Source organism: Etheostoma cragini, chromosome 10 (genome assembly GCF_013103735.1).
Source record: "Etheostoma cragini isolate CJK2018 chromosome 10, CSU_Ecrag_1.0, whole genome shotgun sequence".
In the NCBI taxonomy this organism is placed as follows: domain Eukaryota; kingdom Metazoa; phylum Chordata; class Actinopteri; order Perciformes; family Percidae; genus Etheostoma; species Etheostoma cragini.
This window is the reverse complement of record NC_048416.1, coordinates 22,523,124-22,544,802: the sequence shown is the minus strand read 5'-3', so window position 1 is coordinate 22,544,802 and position 21,679 is coordinate 22,523,124. Positions and strand designations below refer to the sequence as shown.

Below are 21,679 nucleotides of genomic sequence, written 5' to 3'. Positions count from 1 at the left end.
TTTTGTTTTGTTTATTTTTTTAAATCGCCCCTTGTTCATGAACACCTTAATGTCTCCCAAAGTCTTAAAAAGGACATAAACTGCTAAAGGAAGAAGGGAAATTCCCAGATGAAAAAGCAAAGATTCCTTAAAGTGACCTTTAACCTTTAAAAAACAGTGCTTCATGGCTAACATGGTTTTGATCCTGCACTCTAACATCATGTGCACGCCATTTTATAGAGATGGAGTCTAGGCTCTGTTTCATGGCAAGTAAGGGTGAGCGTCTGCCTTTATGGAAGCAAAATTAATAGTTCTGTTACTGTAACAGTAAAACTGAGAGCCCATTTTCCATTCCATTTTGTAAGAGTCAAGGCCAGATTATGCTGAAAATAAAGTAGTACTTTATAACTGTTGCATACTTCGCCAATTGCTGCATAAAGTGGGCATGGTTTCAGTAAAGCTACAAAAACTGTTGCAGTCCACCTAATTTTGACATAAAAAATGTGAAGGGGGAGATGCATACTGACCATTAGACAACAATGCTTTTGGAGAACAGGGCCCAAACATGTGCTAGAGTTCTACTCTTACTCACAATTCAATTCAATTTAAATGCCATGAATGGCATTAATGGCATAAATCGGCATGGTTAAAGTATAGGGGGGGGGGGGGCTCTGTATCACATGTGCACCACACATTATGAGTTTCATGTAAATCGGATGATGTTTGTCATATAAGGCTGATTTCCTATTGCCAGCGCTAAAACCAAAAACACAAAATTTGACCTAAAAACGTCAAAATGTCCTCAGGCCTGGATTCTTGTCGATCATGAGAAATTGGACAATCTACACTAAAGTTACCATAAATTCTTCATTCTTCGATAAATGCTCAAAATGGCCACCACACCACTACTCTAATCAGGGATATTAAAGTGAAAACACCTGTGCAGGTGATGCATGGGCGTGTACGAGCTGTTGAGAACCACAAGTGAAAGTACTCATTATGCAAAGCAGACACGTTAAGAGTGTTAAATTAGTATAGGATTTTAGAAATACAACCAGTGTATGTATGTGGAGCTAATTTAAACTACTTTATATACTGTTGTGAAGTAAATTTATAACAATACATCATATTTTACTGATAATACTGTATGACTTGACTGTATGACTAAAATCCAAATCTGTAAAGAACATAGAAACTAGAAACTTTTTTTCTGAATCAATATTTTTTCTATATTTCTATTTATTATTATTCTTTTTTTCCCAATGATTCACCTGAATATTTTCTTTCTATACGTACTAAAGACGGTGACTACATCATATCTGTTTTCAACTAAATGAAGTGAAAGCAAAAAAATGCAGAAAATGTATTTTATGTGCTTCTTTACAACTGAAATGAATGTCAGACTGACTAACTGACATGTGATGTGCATTCTTTTTAGAAAACAATTAGTTTTTAGAATTGTCTCATGATATATTGTCTTTAAAAGTGTTTTATTCAACCTTTGTTTTTGTGAAAGAAGGAAAAAGAAGTCACAATACTATCAAAGGGCAATACTTCTAGAATTGCAATAAATGGAAATTGAATGCAAATAGGATCGCCACCCATGTACAGTGGCTTGAATAAGTTTACACACCCATGCTAAAGTTGATTAAAAAGAGGATTAAGAAAATATCTTTTGGAAATTGATCTAAATGCCTTAATTAAAAAAATAGGGAAATCCAACCTTTTAAGGACATTAATATTCTTAGTGAATGAATAATGTAGTGTAAATAAATGTTTTAAGTATACACACCCCTATGTTAAATTCCCACAGAAACAGGCACAGTTTTATTTTTAAGGTAATTTCATGGAGAAAATTGGTGTACATTTTTCTTTTGTTGCCTCATTTAAAATTCCACCTGCCACACTCAGTTTTTACCAGACACTTTTTTTGCCTCATTAAAGGTGAAAAACAGGAATTGCTGTGTCTCTATGATCCTATCCTGTCCTATTCATGGCAGCCTACCTTTGGACATTGCTGTAGGCCTAGTAGGGTGACCTTCTTTGGTAATCCAGCATAAAGGCATAATTTCCTATCCTGGGCTGGGACACACATTCATATGGGTTGATAAAGAACTTATTGGACTTTAAATTATCATTGCACTTACAATAATGTGGCTGTCCTCAATTTAGGTCATCCTGTACATCTCATAATCCTTTTGCTGCATCCACCATATTTGATTGTGTGTGTTTATGTGTGTGTGTGTATGTACGTGCGGTGGGAACAGACCAGTAGCTCAGTCTGCTGCAGCGAGCCGAAACAGCAGCAACTTTCAGCATCTTTATAGTGAAAAAACATTGCAGCGTACATTGATGATAAAATGTCTACAGGTTGGAAGGACGGCCTGAAATGTTTTGCACGATCGTTCGCTGTACGTAAATGTGAGATGTTCGAGTGACACGTCTCGTCTTCATATCAGAAACACGGAACTGAATTTGACCTATTCTCACTCCCACTTGGTCAGTGGCTGCAGGTGGGACTACTGGGATTGCTGCACGTAATGAAAATGCGATAGGGGCCCCCGGCTGTCAATCAATGTCTTCCAGTGATGTGGGCCCCTAATTGGTTCAGGTCCATAAGCACCTGCGTACCCTGCTTACCGATTGTTACACGTCTGAATCACTCAATTCTCATTGGCTACCTGCCAACGTGCCAGGTAGATTGACAGTGTTACCTGCAAAATGCAAAATTCACCCGAATTTGGCAGGTGGTAGGGTGTTGATTTCAGGCCCTGGTCACTACACTGAAAAAGGCTGTTAACTCCAGCTCATGAAAAGCTGACATTCTGGAGATACATGGGTTTCAGAGGACACTAATGCTATAATGTACTTCTACTGTAAAAGAACTAGGCAGAGTAAACCAATATTTCACTCTTAACTAAAACTTAATCAATCAATTATTTGTCACATGAATTTGTAAGAGGTACAATTCCAGTGCAATAACACTTGTCATTCAGTGTGGTTGCAGCTTCAGACCTTTACCTCCACTACACCAATGATCTGAGCTTTCTTTTTCATCACCTTCTCCTTTTTCCACCACATCTCACTGCCTTCCCTTAAGCTGCGACAACACAACAGTTAAATACCAGAAAGCAGCTTATAGTACCTTTGTTAATAACGTGTGGAAGAATAGGCCTGTTGTGTCCCCGTGTGATAATGGTGCCAGCACAACAGAGGGATTACCTCCGGATAATACGTATGCTGAGCTGACCAATGTGACGAAGGCCCGTGTAGTGGGAAATAATTAACAGAGTTAACTGGTCTGCAGGCCTTTCAGCTAGATATCAGTACTGTTTGGTTCCCGGTAGGGGATTAATGTCCAGGGTTATTTCACAGCGGCTGTAACCAATATCTGTTTTATATTTTTATACAGATCTGGTCAATGTTTTTCCTGTTACATTGGGAAAATGCAAGAAATGCCACTCATGCTATTCTCAGCTGCTTTTCAAATCTTTAACAATAATCAACACAGGATGCACTGTCTACTTTGGCTGCATGTGAAGTCCTGAAATAGTTGAACCACATTGTGTCAGAACAGTGCATAGGTCTTGAGGTTATGAACTTTTGGCTTCTTGTCTATAAGCAGGAGTTCAAGCTCATTGTTGACATTTTTGTTGCATTCAAATCATTTCAAGGTCAGGTCAAGTCAAGTCAGTTATATCTATTTAGCCAAAACTCACAAATCACAAATTTGCTTGAAAGGGCTTAACAAAAGGGTTTGCCCTTAGACCCTTGATTCTGAAAAGTAATTTATCCCAAAATAAACCGTTTAAAAAAGGGTAACAAGGTAGAATGGACAGAATAGCCAGACAGGCATTGTCAATGTCAGACTGGCTGTGAATAGGTCTCATGCTTTCCCAATTACTGTTCTTGGATGTGCTGTCCATTGTGTTTCTTGTGCAGCTATCTCGGTGTAATTCATATGCTGATGTACATGTTCTGCCTGTGTACTTCTATTAATATCAGTTATTGCTGCTTATTGTTGTCATGATGCTTGATTCATGTATTTTAAGCTAATTTGGCTACTGCCAGCCTGCTTCAATGTCATGTAATTCTTACCTGTATTATTTTCCAATGTAACATGTCAATTTTATCAATGTTTTACCACAAGTTGCTGCTTGCACTGTATTTCAATTTTTGTGTTTTATTTGAACCTTTCCTTGTTTTGTACTTTTACTTTCTGGGAGTCCATTGTAATGTTTGGCTAGAGGCTGACAATTTCTGTAACTTTCCAAAACAGACTATCCAACTTACTTCACCTCGGTAATTGGCGAGGTGTGTATAACATTTCAGTCTTTCGACATGGTCCGACAACATGTTGTTCAAACTAGCCAAGACAGAATAGCTTATAACACTTAAAAAACATGTAAGCAGTGTTCATCAACCATTGGTGGCAAATGATGACTGGTGTTGAAATAAACAAACCTGATGAAATACATTAAGGATAATCTCGGACATTTCAAATGTGTTGATACTGTACTAATTTAGAGACAATACAACTTTATTTGTTTAGCCACACGATCAAAGTCCCCAGTGTACTGTATATGTCCCCTCCAGAGTTCCCATCTTGCTGAACCCACCCCCACATCTCTCACACTCCTCTCACATTCCCCCTGCAGTATGGATTCCACATAGACAGCTGGCACTGCGGAGAAAGACGAGCGTGTTTGTGTTCCCTCATGTGTGGTGGTTTTCAACTTTGTGTCATGTTTTAGTTTTTCCTCCTCTTCAGTTGCACATGCCACAACAAGGAAAACATCTCAGAATTGTTTCTACTCTCATTTGTGATCCTAAAATACGAGAATGAACTAGAATTTCCTGTTTTTGTAGACAGCAATGAAAAACAAGAAACAGGTATGCTATACATATTCCTTGCATATTCCTTCCTCTAATTCTAGATTAAATAGTGCAACATGCACATGTTAAACTTGTGTATGTACAGTATATATATGATATAAATACAGATCTATGACTTGGCTTTGCATTACTTAGACTCGTACATTTAAATAAACATAAATAAGACCTCAATAGAACAAGCACAGTCATAGCTAGAATCTACAGCAACAGCTTACAAAATATATTTCCTAAAGCCGTCAGCCGTAACATCCGGCCCTGGATCAGCCTCCACTTACTGGTGTTAAAGGTCATCTGTATGTCTGATAGATATCCAAGGACAGAGAGCATAGCTGACTCTCCATAACATATCAATCACATTTGAGACTGAGGTCATAATGGAGGTAATTTTGGCTTAGGGTAGCCTTTGTGTTTGTGTCCTGTCTATCAAGTCAATAATACAAACACGTACACAGCTGCACCTGAGTGCTGCATCCACACTCACTCACCCACACACTGTGTGTGTGGGTGTGGACAGTGTTTGGGTGTGTGACACACACACCCAAACACACGCACCCACGCACACATGTAACCGGTCTGCCCAATCTGACACACCGAAGCCCAAAGAAAACAAGGGACTGTGTCTCCTGTCCCAGCAATCACCTTTCAACATCTCATTTGTAACGCCATCAGGAATAACAGCTGGAGACTGCGTGTGTGTGGTAGATGGGGGTTAAATGGGTTGGAAGGGGTCTGACAGAACGGTAGACAAGGGAGAGAGAAACCAGCAGAGACAAAGAAAGTGGAAGAGGATATAAATTGTCAGAGAGCGAGATAGAAAGTGACAGAGAGAACAGACCGATCAGAGAGAAACGATGTAAAGGCAGTACAGACAATTAGCTGCAACACTAATAAAGACCTCCCTTTGGACAGATTTTAAAAGAAAAAAGTTCTTGACTGTAAAGTCTATTGATTATCCAAAGGAACTCAAGATGTTTTTTCATTGGAAAGACATGTTCCAATCTATCTGTATGTTTAAATACCACCAGGGCATGGGAAGTGTGTTTTTCTGTAGTTTGAGCAAATAGCCCTATAATGGAAATATACACTCTGTATTTTCTTATCGTGACTTTTTTAGAAACAAGCTCTGCTAACAGGCTCACAAGCAATCACTAAAATTTAAATTTACAATATACTGTATCTGGTATCTAAAAAGTCAGTGTGTGGTTGCAAATATCATTAATTGATAACTTCAAACCTTTTTTATCTTGTTTTTACTGCTCAAACAAAATCTCATTTGACTTAACTAATTCTGTCTGTCTGTCAATTTGAATATTGAATTGACCTTAACGACTGAAACGCCCGCATCCAATAAAATGCATGTGGTGAACCATATATAACACCCTGCCACATATGGTGCTCAACGTGCCACCAAATGTCATAAACATGGTAAACATATGAAAAACACATTTGATGCTTTGCATTTGGGAAGTTTTTCTGCACATTCTTTTATCAATGATTTGTGAATGTAGTGTTCCTACTCCACAGCAGATACTTGTAGACAAGCTGGGAAGTTATTTTAAGTCATGGTTTTGTGGTGGGGATGAACAAAGCTCTACTGATATCACAGTTAGTAGATATCATTCATAATTGCTGGGGTCAAGACCTTAAGAAATTAAAAACATATTTTAAACAAATTGATTTTTTATGACTAATCCACTTGATTGGAAAATAAGTGTTCTGAGTAAAGGTATGATTGCTTGACTGACAGACATTACTTCAAAAATTACATGTTAACCTTTCAAACCAAGATTTGTTGGGGTCACTTAAAATTTCGCCCCTTAAAAACACTTAATAAAAAAGATATACTGTAAGTCAATATCTTCACAATAGTTGGATTAAATGTATTATTTAAATGTTTAGTAATTCTACATATCAATGTCATTACTGAACAGAGACAGAGTGAGAGACAGACAGGAGATAAAGGAGTGAAAGCAGTGTGTGTTGTCCTGTGGGGTTTCTGGTGTGTTATTACAGCCTCCTCTGGTGTTGGCATGTGCTTTCTCTGACCCTAACACACACACACACACACACACACACACACACACACAATGACCCCTCCCAGATCCACTGGCTGGCCTTTGACCCGCAGTGCTGTAGCGTTGACCAAACATACCCCAACCCCACTGAGACCACAATACAGCACTGTGGCGCCACGACACACACAATACTGCACTATGTAGGAGAAAGAAAGAGAAACTGGGGAAGAAAGAGAGTAAGAGAAAGAACAGCGAAAAAGAAACTTTGAAAACTGGAAAAAAAAACACTTGCTCTGCTACAACATATATTTACCAATATATAACTGCAATGCTGTCTTAGCAAAATCTATCATTATTGTGTGTGCTTTAAAATGCAGAGAAAGCGTAAGCAACAGTTGTGTTGTGTGTGTTGGTGTGAGGGGAACCTAGAAAGTGGAAACAGTTTAAACAGCAAACTAAGATGTTTCTCCTCTATTCCCCGCATACCTTTCTACCCTGCTGCTGACAAAAACTTACCCCAGCAATCATACTTTCTCTGCATATAGAGTACATTCTGTAGCATTGTATGCATGTATGCTGTTTGCAGTAAAGTTATAAAAAAAACTCACGCTTTGAAGCTGAACACTGTTCAAACATAAAGAACTTTCAAGTTTCATTATTTCTCCTAGTGTAAACATATATAGCTTAAAGGAAAAGTGGATACAAATATGTGATACCGTCGTATAAAGTGAAACAAGATGATTTTTACAGCATATAGCGACTAAAGGGGAGAATAGAGTAAAACCGCATGTTTAGGGATTTAACAATTTTCTTCCTTTGTCTCTCTCTATTTCTCTCCCCAAAGCCTTCTTCTGCTATCTTATCTTCTCCTGTTGCTCTTGTCTCTGCTGCACCCCTTCTACAAACACACATCACATCTTCACATCCCAGTGACACACCATCAACCCCTACAGAGTGTGTCCAGACAGCCCCATTACTACCCCACCATTAGCAAAGTTAAAGCAAACATTGACTTTATCTAAATGTGGGCTAATAGTCTTTAACATTAACAGGCCCTGTAAAACTCTGAGGAGAATAGCGGTTCCGGCAGTGGGGTGTGGGGAAAGAGATAACCTGCCCCTATAAGGTCCCTGGGTTCAGGGTTTATGTCAGTGTTGTTTAATTTCTTTATGTGTATGTAAGGTTACATTAAAATGACTAGCAAAACTGTAGCAGAGGAAAATATGCATTAATTAGCATTTTCTTTTGTGGATTTCCTGGAAATTAATATGTGCTACATATGGATGGAAACTTAACTGTTGGCAAGTAGCTTTCAATAGATGAGCTAGAACCCCCCCCTACTTGGGCATATCCTCTAAAAAACAACACAGAGACGACACAGCGTAGGGGAAACAAATCACGGTTTTGGTTTAAACAACAAGAAAGCCCTGAAGGCTAACTTCTCAGTTGTGCGTTGAACCGCAAGAAGCATGAAACACAAACACTGAGCTAACGTTAGCAAGCTTGGCCAAACTGCAAAGCAGCAACATACTTAAGAAATCTTACCTGACTTCTCAGGAGATTTGCTACCATGCGCCAATCTCTTCTATTTAGCAGCAATAACTTGCTGACAGTGCTCTGCTTAGGTATAACGCAACGTTTATGTAAAATTCTTTTTTTCTCTTCTATAGTCATCTTCTATAGTCTTCTCTAGCTTTGAGAAGTAAATCTGCCAAGTATTTATTTGACATAAAAATGAATGAAAGGAGATGTTATTATAATTCATAGATGACAGGACACAGCAAATAAGTAGATCACAAGAACAGTTCTCAATATATGCAAGTTTTGTAACTATAGTAGTGCTTTTTTTTTCAAGAATGAAGGCTGAAAATCCCAGAGAGAGATCTTACTCTAGACTGTCCATAAAAGACAAATGTCTCTTCCAAACTTCTGAAATCAAACTAAATTCACGATAGAAGAAAAAATAGATGTCTGCTTTTGTGACAATCATTCTTTAAATTTTTCATTTGGACATTTCTTTGGCAGCCACTGCTCTACTTGTCCAAACAGCCAATAAGACAACATTTGGCCCTGACATTAGGATTTAACAAGAGGAACTGAAAGAGCAATTTGTGCCCTTTGAAGCTTCCCTTTGTCTTTTAATCACCATGTAAATAACAAACACATGCATTGAATGTTTCTCCTTTTCTCTCATTCAAAAGGACAAAATGATCACCGGTTAGGAATAATAAATTAATCTGCATGATAGAGTCACTTAAAATCCTTTTTTTTAATTTTTTTATTCTACCTTAAAAGTTGTTGTTGACAATTCTAAAACTAGGTCATAGACATACAATGTTGTTAGCTAACTTAAAAAATATTGTATATTATTTTGTGCCATGCTTGAGAAAATGTACTTTAAAAAAAAACACTCATCCGTGAATGCTAATGAAAAGTGTCACCCCTCTGGATCCAGCTCTTCCAATGCAAACACTGAGGCTGGCAGCCAGATGCCCACCACCACCATCAGGCCGTATAATGGTTATCAGCATGTCAAATGGTATTTACGATTAGCTGTTACCTGTGACTGAAGACGCGTTGCATGCTTAAAAAACATTAGTGGGGGTGTAGGTGATTTACTGACGTGAGTCTATAGAGTGTCTGTTTACAAGGAGGTAAAGTTGTGTGTTTGAAGCATCTGTCTGTTGTATGCAGTTGTTTACTTTATGAGGAATCAAGATGCTCTCCTCCTCCTCCATTGTTCATATAAAGAGAACTACCAAAACCCAAGCTAACACAATGTGTTTTATCACAAAATGTAATTACATGGTTAATCAGTGCTGAACTCATTGTGTGGGAAAATACAATCAATGTGGGTGTAGTTTAAACACCAATTGACATGATCCATTAAAGATTAACCATTTTTATTCATTGGTCACCCATATCTCCTTGTTAGATAGTGGCATTTGCAACAAAGGCTAGTGCTTTTCAAACTAAAATACTCAAGGAGTATACCATTGATCACCACATCTCAATAAACAGTGATACAGGGCCTTTATAAAAGTATTATTCTGTCAAAAATAGTATTACTTGAGCTCCTTCTCCACTACTTGCTGGGGCTGGACCTGAATATTTGCTCAATGGGTAGGTATTCGATTTTAAATTTTGGGATTTTAATTTTTTTAATTCTTTTTAAATGTGCATGCAGGCTAAAATAATGTATGCAGAGCTACGTTGTTCACCTCAGCCAAGAACGGAGAAATGTTGAGTTACAAGCGAGCAGTCTGATGTTTGTAGAGTTCTGTCAGGTTAAACTGTTAAATGATAAAAGTTAAAGATAATACAGCTGTGCATAATGCTAATACAGTGAGGCGCTGGGTGAGCATTAACACACACTGCGTCTGACGTCACTCATTTGTTTTGAATGTCTAAAGTAACAAATTTGAGCCCAATTCAGTTTTTGGAGAAAAACAACCCAACGTCAATCCTGAGGTGAACAATCAGGTAATGTTAAGGGGGGTTCAGACATCACAGCCTCCATCGCAGCAACAAAAACAAGCACGGATCTACCCAGGATTTTGTGTAACAACAGGTGACTGTGTCTTGCAACAACAAAACAGTCACTTTTCTCTAGCTTCGTCTCTTTTCTTTCCCTTGTTCTCAGTGAAATTAAGTTGCCTTCAGGTGCGGTCAGAGGTGGTGTTTTCCCCCGCTGCTGCCACATCCACAGAACCTTTGAAAGTTCACTGTTGAAAAGCACTAAAGCTTCGAAGCTCAAAAATTGGTATTAGGTACAGCCCTACTACTTGCTATTTCTTTTATAGACCTGCAGGTTGAACACCACTCATGCCACATCCTTTTAGCTTACACTTGAGCTAGGGCGACCATTAGCTCACCCAGCAGAGTGCGCCCCATGTAAGAGTCCTTGGCAGCAGCCCGGGTTTGAATCCAACCCTTGGCACTTTGCTAGTTTCTATCTATCAACAATTTTCAATAAAAAAGCCCCCAAAAATATAACACTAGAGCTGAATATCAAGACATTTAAATACGTCAACTTGGACTCTGGGATGGGATAGACATTTATCTTTATTTTATTTTATGAGGCCATCAATTAAGGAAATTATAATTGTTAGTTGCACCAAATAATAATAAAAATAAAATACCAAATCACAGTTATTATACCTTAAGCACTAATTTTGGCCAGAGACAAGGATTCGTGACCGCAAAACTTACATGAGTCTGCTTTTAAACAAAGGGAAGGAACAGTAGGCATCCATGATTCACGTCTGTGTGCTCCCCTATTAACCTCCAATTTCTTAATTTGATTTGACGGAAAGACAAGAAAAATCTAGAACATAAGTAGAAGAAAAACACCACCTTTGTCTCGTACTTTATATCTCTATGAAAGACTTCCACTAGGATCTGAGGAAAAACTGCATCTAGTCCGGCAACAGACACCACTTTAACCTCTATTCTGTCTATTCATTTTCATATATCTAGTCGTCGCTTACTTTTCTACAAAAGTTTAAAACTCTACTAGTTATCTAGTGTTGTCATCTATGGTAAATGTGTGCCTCCTGCAGCCCTTGTTACCTAACCGCAATTCTCTCCTACCCATCATAGTGTTAGCATGCTAATTACATTCCTAAGTAATGAGTGAGTGGGACAGAAGGTTTTAAGTGATTGTGGGCTGTGTGTGCGCCTGTGCGTGCTTACACGTGTTAAGTTATATTCATGGGTAGCGTCTTCTAGTTGTATACATTTTCAGCATCTGTGTATTCAGTTGTTTACACTCTGCACTGTCTGCAGTGACGAAGCTCTCTTGTCTTTCTCTGTTGCTGCATTTTGGTTTTTGGCAGATTCAGTACAGTGAAGATGCATGTTTAATGTGTTTGTGGTTCTTTACACTTGGTACAAGAAATGAACCCTCTCATCTCTGTCTCTTTTTCCTCTCCCTCCCTCTGGATAAGGGGTGGTCTATACGAATCAATCACCTGGAAAACATTAACTTGTGTAGACAGAACTTTGCATCGATGTACAACAAACCACAGTCATCTAATTTCTTGGTCTATTGTTTCTTTGGATTGGGATGGAAGATTCAGACAAGACAAGGCTATGATGTGGTGATGATGATCATTGCTGGTTTAGGCAAAGAAGAAGAAAAAATCTCTGCTGGAGTACAGTAACTTCAATAATCACATCATCATCCTCTGTGCCCTCTTCCAGTTGTTTGACCGTGAAGCATTTAATAGCTGGCTTACATAAATACCATATAACATGCTGATAACCATCTGACATACACGTGGCATTTCACATCACATGCACAATTTATGTGTGTGTGTGTGTGCGCGCGCACGCAGAGGGAAGCAGAAACACAGGCATGCACTTACCAATAAACAAACGCTTGATCTGATCAGTGCATTCCATTGTTTTTTGGTATTTTCTTCCTTACCTGCCACTTGCCTAATCATCAGCTCTGAGAAAGCAACAGACCTAACAGTTTACATTGAGTTTTTCCGTTAAAGACAAAGTCCATTTTTTTAAATGCAACATCCTCTCTTCTAAAATGGGCTTCTTTGATTGTTATATGCGAGAAACTGGTCTAGAGGGAAGCTGTTACTCGTGTGTGTCTAGCTGCAGTGGAAGAATTAACGTTGTATTACTTCAACATCTACATTTGGCCAGGAGGAATACATACCTCACAACAAACCCAGCTCAGGAATTCAATGTCTTGTGCTTTAAAGGTACCATGACATGGTGCACTTTGGATGCTTTTATATAGACCTTAGTGGTCCCCTAATACTGTATCTGAAGTCTCTTTTATATATACCTTAGTGGTCCCCTAATACTGTATCTGAAGTCTCTTTTACATAGACCTTAGTGGTCCCCTTATACTGTATCTGAAGTATCTTTCCCAACTGAGCCTCGGTGCAGACAATGAGCTCTCCTCAGTGAGTGCCATTTCTGTTTCTGTAGTTATTGAAAGCGTTTAAAAGCCATGATGTCTCTCTCTCATGGGAACCAAATTCTCTGGGCGGGCAAATCAGAGAAAGGGGAGGTAACCTTGCCCCCTATGTCCTCATAAGGGGGAAGATTCCAGATCGGCCCATCAGATTTTTAATTTTTCTCAAAAGCAGAACAGGATGCCCAGGGTTCGGTTTACACCTATCACCATGTCTAGGCACCGGGGGACCAGACTGGGTGGATGCATATTAATGTTAAAAAATCCTCCTGAAGTGAAATGTTCACACCATGGGACCTTTAAAAAGGAATTGTTTGATGTTCTGGAAAATACAATATAATTTGTTTCTTAGATGAGAAGATCAATACCACTCTCACAACTGTCAATTCAATATGATGCTACAGCCAGGGGATGCTTAGTTTAGACCTGCAGGTAGCCCAAAATGCATTCGCCTACCCCTTGTCGTTGACCCCGGTATTCAAGCCCATGTTGTTCAGCTAACAGGGGAGAATGATAATCTCTCAGCTGCTCAGTCTCATGCTCAGTCACACACACACACACACACAGGTTCAAACAGCGAGGTTGTGTAAGCCTCTGGAGCGCAGTTTATGCAACTCTACATCTGCTGTAAGAAGGGGCATAAATGTTGCATCTTTGTATCTTTCTGTCCCTCACTATCTCTAGGCTTATGTGTTTCTGTCTTTCTCTCTCAGCCTGCCTTCTGTTCTTTTTGTTGGCTATCCTTTTCCTTCCTTTTTTTCTCTTCACCCTTATCTGTATCTCTTCCACTATCACTCAGGACTTTCTGTCCTGTTCCAGGCCTCCATCTACACATTGTTCTCTTCCTCTCTGTGTGTTGCAGCAGTCCATCAAAGCTCTTAGCTATTCCACTGTTCCTGCCTCCATGAGCCAATCGGCACCGACAGTGTAAAACAGCCTTCATTGCCGTTGGATGCTCAGCCCTTAGCACCTCCAAGGACAGTACAGAACAGTAACAATCTTTTAGATATTTAGCCTTTTTAGAGTTTATAAGCATTTATGATCATTAAAGGAATCATGTTGCACTCTTTTTTTGAATACAGTCAATTATTTATTTAATTCAATAAGCCATAGTGTACTTTGCTGTGATTTTGTGGCTATTAAAAAGAAGCAGTAGGAACTATTTATACAATAGTGGCCTTGCATTTACTGTAACTGAACCTTGTGTGCAAAAGGGGGCTGCTGAGACAGATGAGGCCACAAAAGAGTTAATGTTTTCGATTTCAAATCTGTCTTATGATATTTTGAACTTTATTGTTCATTGCTCCGAGTAACCTACTTCTGGTATGTATCTTTCTCTGGGACATCTCAGCAGTCTCCAAGGCACTAATAAAAATGTTTCTCTACGTCATTTGTTAGGGTAAAGCAGAGAATGCAAAAAGGGCAGAACACGAAAGAATGCTTTTCCACAGTAATTTCTACAAAATTTGTCAACTAAAATATAATTTGTGAATTGAAGACTAGAAATTGTAATTATGGGTTTGATTTTCTTCTCATTACCCCATACCTGCCTTAGTTTGGAAGCATTAAGGTGTCTTGTGTCCGCACAATCCCACTTCTCCCAGACTACCCAAAGGCTGTCTTATATGTTTTTTTTGGTCATTCTGATATTTACCTTGATTTCTTTCCAGCTATAGTGGGATACGGCAGACTTGCTGTTAAAAGTTTTTGTTTTGTTCCTGAACACCTATTGTCCATGTGTTACTGAGCAAAGCTCTTACTGTAACTCCTATCTGCACAGTAAAGCAGCGGCTAATACAAGATTGCTGTGCCTGTACTTAGCTACTCTTACTACAGCTCAAACTCAACCAGACTGATCTCTTGACATCTTTTTGTAACTATTGAGGTAAAAACATAGTGTATTAAGCAGCTGTCGTTTTGTGTGCAAAGTTTCAAGAAACAGCTGCTACATTTAAAAAGTGCAAGGCCATTAGTAATTTGCAGTGGTTTGGTGAAAGCTGTGGTGGGAAATAAACAGCGTGGAGGTAAGCTTTGACAATTTCAGGGGAAATCAAATTACATTGGAAATAACATACCTGCAAGCATGTTGGACTGTAGACGTCAGTAAGTGATTTTCTTTGAGCTTGACATTTAAAAATGTTCTGAGCTGTATTGTTTTATCTTGGTGCAAAATAGCAAAAGTAATCCAGGGATTATTTTGGGCTGTGAGTAAATCTTGCAGAAATTCAGACCAAGGGGCCACCAAAACCCAGCATCCCTCTCATTACATTATTTTTTCCATTTCTACCACATCATTTAACAGCAGCTTCAGTTAGATTTCTCCAGTGCTAATAGTGTATTTTAACCAAGAGAGAAGATATGTCAGTCAAGTCAAGTGTAGCCTATCACAAGACAAGGGGGAGCTTCATTTTATATAGGGTTAGTATGGCATGGTGTCCCCCTTGTCCTTCTCGTGCTCTTCTGGCCTCTCTCTCACACCTCTTCCTATAATCTGTTTCCTTCCCTTGTCTATTTCTTTCCCTTCTCTTCCTCACTCTTCCCTGCCTAGTTTCTTTTCTCCTTTCCCTTCTTTCATTCTTTCTCTTTTATTAGCAATTACTACTCCAGTGTTGTTATGTCCTTGAGGCACCCCTTTTCTCTTCTTGACACTATTTCTTTCCGCCTCTGTCCTGTTTCCTCCCTTCCACCCTTACCCCCACCTTCTATCTCTCTCTGCAGCCTGCCCTGGTTTCATTGACAGATTGCAGGCAGTGAGGGGGAGGACATGCTGTAGCATTGCACAGCAAACATCCCTAATAGGCTAATCTAATCTCATCTCTTTGCGGTCTACGGGCCCGTGTTTACTTTCGGCCCCATGTCTGCACACTGGCGCGGCCTCGCCTCGCTGAATGCAGCTTTGTTCCCGCTGAAACTCATCATCGGTGTGATCTCTGGAACGGGCGCCAACTCCACAACCGTCTGCCCATAATGCCTGCAAGCTGGGGATTGTTCTCATCCATGAACAGCTTCTGTAGCTGTTATTGTTTGTTTTTATCATTTTCAAGTTTCACCGGTACTTCTCTGTATCTGACCCTCACCACCGTCGTCCCTGTGGGGTTGGTCAATTTAGATTTTGAGCTAAAATACTAATTGCAAAAACGCAAGAGCTAGAACACCACACTACAAGTTGGAAACTCACAGGCAAGTACAACAACACCAGACAGTGACTGAATAACCAGATGAAGTCAAACGTTCTAAAGAGCAAAAGCCTTCATATGGTGAATTTCACAATGTGTACAGATATCCAAAATTCTGAGCAAATATATCAGCAGTTGCTCCTGTCCTCCCAACATAGCTTAAATGACACAGTAGTGTCTGAAATCACAGTCAATCGTACCACCATGTTTTAAACAAATCCTCCTGAGGTTGAAAGAGAAGTTTGACAGCAAGAATGCAAAAATCTAACTTCACTACAGACCCTTTTAATCCATGCCAGGTGAACCTTTGGAAGACTTCTTATTTTACAAGTACTACTACAAGTACTACTACATAACTGTAATATTCCGAGCCTCTGTGGAAATCAGTGCTTCTGTCACTCACCCCTGGCAGCAGCAGACATCAGGACCACCTTCAGCAACAGTAAGACCCAGAGAAGCTCCATTTAGGTTTATTTTCAGAAAGAAGAATTCTCAGCCTCTCTGATGGAAAAGGAAATGAGAGAAAAGAATTAAGGTGCTTATTCATGAGCAACAACAACAACAACAACAGGTGATATATTTATATCTGGGAGATACTACGTAATTATTTCCCACCTCGAAGGTGCATGGAAATCTTTTTGATGACATATAACATTGATTCATCAAAACCGCTGTATCATCCACCATCAGAGTCTGATTTGTATCTGAAACCCCCGCTCTGTATTCTTTATTTCACAGAATGTTTTTAATTTTCTTTTTTAAATTTTTTTTATTAATTGCTGCCAAAATACCTGCTAGTACAATGGAATTACAAAGAATGATTCTCTGCCAACTGGCTGACAGCTGGTGAGCATCTACGAGAAAACCTGCCTTGAATTTGGGAAGAGAGAAAAGTAGGAATAACTTGGTAGAAAATAAGTTATTCCTTAAGTAAAGTAATCAAATAAAAGTTTGTTATTCCTCGAAACAAAACAGAGACGTTTATTTCTTGTAACACTTTTAATTCTTAAACAGATGTTTTAAAACCTACCAGGCTGAAGTTTCTGAAAGGTAGATGTAAGAAAATGAAATAATACATGAAATCACTTCCAAAAGGATTCTACTTCATCTTCTCCATTCAGTGTATTCGTCTAAACCTCATTTGGAACTACAAAAGTCAAAATAAAGTAAGGTGCTCATCACTGGCTGGAAAAGCAATAGCACAGAAGCAGAGGTGTGCTGGAAGTCAAAGTATTTTTCTCAGAGATTTATTCTGTCCACCTGTTCACATGTCTCTGCTTACAGGGGTTTTAATCTTTCTGCCACATAAATTCTTCCCTGAATTTTTTGAGGTCTTATTTCTATACTTTCACATTCTGTATCTTTGATCAGCATCTGTCAACCTCCGCGTCTCATTTCACCAGGAAACACACTTAAAAGTGGAGGATAGTTGATTTGATTCGTTGCAATCAAGTATAGATTTCCAACGTACCAAAGTCAGGTTTAGACACATTTTTATTTAAATAAGTAGTGTACTTATCTTACTGGGAGAACAATATATATTTCCTAAAACAGCATAAAAACAGCTAAAAGTGGCTGTAAATTAAAGAGTAAACGTTTATGTAAGGAGGAGAACAGCCTTCAACCTGTGGTTGTTTGCTTTATCATCATCCCAAACTGGAGGTCTGAAGAACTTATAGGCTACTTATCGTTTGTTCAAAATCAATACCTGACATGCCTTTTTTTTTTAAACAGTTTATTTGCATTCAGTGGCAACACTTTACCTAAAGTAACAAATTCTGTAGATTAATACCGTTTAAGATTATATTGGAACATGAGATACATTTGACTCTAAATTAAATATTTCACAGGGAAAAACTATATTCTGTAACCTGAAAAGGCAGACGAATGAACATGAGATGATATAAGTTCACTAAGTACTCATTCTAAAGTGCGACACACAAGCATTAAGACCTTGAGGATATATTAGAGCTTATACATTACATATTTACAATTACGTCGGCTTATTAATAATGTCGGACTTACTGTAAAAGAGTGACGGGATCTCCACAGTCTGTTACCCTCTGATGACCTGCACGTATACCATGCCTTTCTCCAGAAAACAGCCCTTCACCTCCTCTCCAATGGTTTTATGATTGCGATAACTTAATCCGTGATTCAAACCAACAAGCATTTACATACGTCTGTCTGCCGAAACGCCAACTTGTAGTGAATGAAGTCGACTTTGTTAAAGTGTATAAAGTAGGCTTCAGCGGCGCGAGCGAAAAATATGAGGGTAAATGTAGGAAATGATATCTAAAATAGACAGACTAAGGTCAAACACGTGAAGCTGTTGTAGTATTTCTGAATGACAGTCCGCATGTAAGGCGCTCGAGGAACACCACTCACAGAACCGGGAAAAGAAAAAAATAGAAAAACATAAGCCTCTATCTACATTCCCGCCAGTTTGCGTAAGTACTGACACACTTATTTATAAAACGCAAACCTGGATACTGTATCCACATTGCCTCCAGCAGCGCCTCGCCGTACAAATTTTAGCCGCAGGCGAGAAAACAAACTGACTGACTGTCCGAGTACGGAACTTTCAGCCAATCAGAGGACAGGCCAATCAGAGAGCGGACCAATCAGAAAGCAGGAACGTGCCGGACAAATTTGGAGCGGTTAAGGGGGAGAAGAGGAGGGCATTGTCTCAAATTTACTTAAATCATATTACAAACAGAAATGGTGGATTTTTTTATGTAGTACCTTCATTCATTTAATCATAATAATAATAATAGCTTATTATCAATATTAGCCTAGCCTATTATTAATAATAGCCTATAGTAATTAGCTGCTTAGTAGTAGGACTAGAAGTAGTATAAATGGAAGTTGGAGTACTAGTAGAGATTTTCCCCCCACTATTCTGTCGTATTCATGAAGCCTTGTGTATGTACAGTACAGCATTGACTCTGTATACAGTCTATGATGTACAGTACTTTGCTTTGTGGGCCGTGATTAGCATGATTATGGGTCCCCACTGCCACCTCATGGCATTTAGACATTATTACAGCAGATTTTACAGTCTCAAACTCACAGACTGTGAGAAATAAATGGTATACAACAGCACACGTGGTTTGTCTAGATGTCCTGCAGCATTGATGGCCTACGAAAGCTAATTCGAATATATAATAACAGATAAAATCTCTCTTTCTCTCAACTAATTAATCATACGTGCTCAAACATCAATGTGCTTTCAGATTACCACTGATTGACAGTGTGACAGGTGATTTCTGAGCTGCCCTGTTACAGATGGGCAATGAGTAGTCAGTGGTGAAATGTAACTAAGTACATTTAGTCAAGTACTGTACTTAACCACAATTTTAATGTACTTGTACTTCTGATACTTTATACTCCTCCTCCACTACAAATGTGGCACTTTTTACTCCACTACATGTATTGATTCTATTAGTTACTAGTTAGATACTTTGTACTTTGTACTAGTGCTTTGTAGATTCTGGTTATGCATTAATACAAGATATAATTAACAAATACGTGATGTGATTTTATAGATAGAGACTTTATTGATCCCTTGCTGTAATTCACAAGCTACTGGGCAGTAGTAAATGATAGGCCTCGCCTTTATCAGCTGCATTAAATTGATGCGCATACATATTAATTAAATATTATTTAATATTAAAATAATATGAAATGGGCCATTCTGCATGATCAGTATTTTTTTGAGTGTATTTTGATGCAAATGCTTTTGTACTGTTAAGTCACATGTGGAATGAAGCTTTACTTGTAATAGAGTTTTGGTAATGATATTACTTTTACTTCAACTGTTTAGTATTAATATTTAGTACTTTTTCCACCACTGTGAATTGTCTTGTAGATTTCATTTTCAACCGTCTTTGAGCTTCTGTCCCCTTCTCATTGGTCTCTCTTCTATCTAAAAAGTATTTTCCGAATGTCAACTCTGAAATCTTTTTTTTGGACTTACATGTAGCCTACTGTATATCTCAGTGTACTCAGATAGCTTGAAATACACAAACATGAATACATGATCATGCATTCTTACAGTAATCATTCACTAAAAACTTGTCCCATAAAATTGATTTTTCTAAAATTAATAGAATACGCTTATTAAAAACTCATGTAACACCATACAACACATGTTTTAATATGAAAAAAAATGTGAACCTTGATTATTCCAATTGTCAACTATAAAGGCTGCTTTTTAACCTTGTTTTTTTCATCCAATGTGTCCCTGAGCAAGACACTCAACCCCAATTTGCTCCAGAGGCATGCAACCTCTGACACATATAGCAATTGTATAGTAAGTCAGATAAATGACACGTGATGCAATATGAAATGGAAAGCAGTGGTGCCATCTCCTGGTGATAAAGGGAATAGCACACCAGCATTGCCACCCTGCAAAGGCCTGATCAAGAACAAGCCTAATGATTTACCATTGTGTGATAAGTCCAAAGTTATTTAAGTGGAGCTATTTTTCATTTTAAACCTGAAGCATGGTTCCACAGGAATGCGTTAAATCCCCACTAATACTGTGTGGTAAGCCCTGAATTCAATCTGACTGTGTTAAATGAAAAACCAATTTGCTTAGTAATTGCAGATATACTGTAAGGAAGTCTTCATTGAAGATAATTTAATCCATGTCAAACTCTTCTACACTAATGCACCTTTTGCTGGCTTGTCCAATCAAGCTTTTTGGAAGATGGCCAAGGTTTCAACATGAAAAATAAACAAAGATAAAAAGAAGGCCAAGTAAATGAGTTCAGTTCAGCCCGTGTTTGGGCTCAAAACAACCTCCGGTTTGTGTGAAATGGGCTGATGATATTTTGGGTCATTTAAAATGTCTGTCTGTACAGCAATGGTTTTTTTGAACTGTGAAACACAGCAGAGTATTGTCCATGGCTGTGCTCCAGTTCCGTGGCTCAAACCACTGTGTTTTGTTTTACCGTCAGAAGACGGCAGACCAAACTCCCCGGTGTCCCAGAGAGTCTCTGAGCAGCCGGGAAAAGAAATTGCAATGCTACCTGGAAATAAATGTGAGACCAAGTAAAAAAACAGAAAACAAACAAAGTCAAACCATTCCATCCCAGGTCAATACATTGAAAGTTCTAAAACTTAAAACTGTGGATGAAAAGAACAGCTTTACTTTTGGGAGTCAACAAGTGCAATTATGTTGTGTAAAATTTAACAGTTTAACAGTCAAAATGAAGGTCATAAAGGGAAACTGTGACAGTTTATTGGTGGCTAGTAGAGAAAGACTTGTGCATTATGTGCTTTGTGTTAAATGTTAATGACGCCATTCTGTAAAACCTTGATATTCAAAATATGCTCATCTTCTGTCTACATCTTAAATCTTGCAATATATTGTTAGTTAATATATAGAGTAAAGTTATAAAGATATATTGGGGAGCAATTAAGAATAACAAACACTGTATCACTGTGCAAACATACAGATGTACATGTATGTGTATGTGCATATATATATATATATATACACATATATATATATATATATATATATATATAAATATATATATATATACAAAGAGAGAAAGAGAGAGAGAGAGAGAGAGAGAGAGAGAGAGAGAGAGAGAGAGAGAGAGAGAGAGAGGGTTTTTTTCTACTTCTGTACAAAAGATAATGAAAATGTCCCAACACTC

The 21,679-nt window shown here is 38.4% G+C and overlaps 1 protein-coding gene across 1 annotated transcript in view; it reads right to left on the bottom strand.

The window, feature by feature from the left end:
• Positions 1 to 18,559, bottom strand: part of fgfrl1a (fibroblast growth factor receptor like 1a) — a 65,560-nt gene extending 47,001 nt beyond the window's left edge. The window contains exons 1-2 of the mRNA XM_034883834.1: positions 18,033 to 18,559; positions 16,411 to 16,506 (exon numbers count right to left, since the gene is read on the bottom strand). Of these exons, the coding sequence (XP_034739725.1) occupies positions 16,411 to 16,471 (61 nt within the window). The 5' untranslated portion in view covers positions 16,472 to 16,506; positions 18,033 to 18,559. The remainder of the gene's footprint in view (positions 1 to 16,410; positions 16,507 to 18,032) is intronic.
• Between the last annotated feature and the right edge of the window lie 3,120 nt (positions 18,560 to 21,679).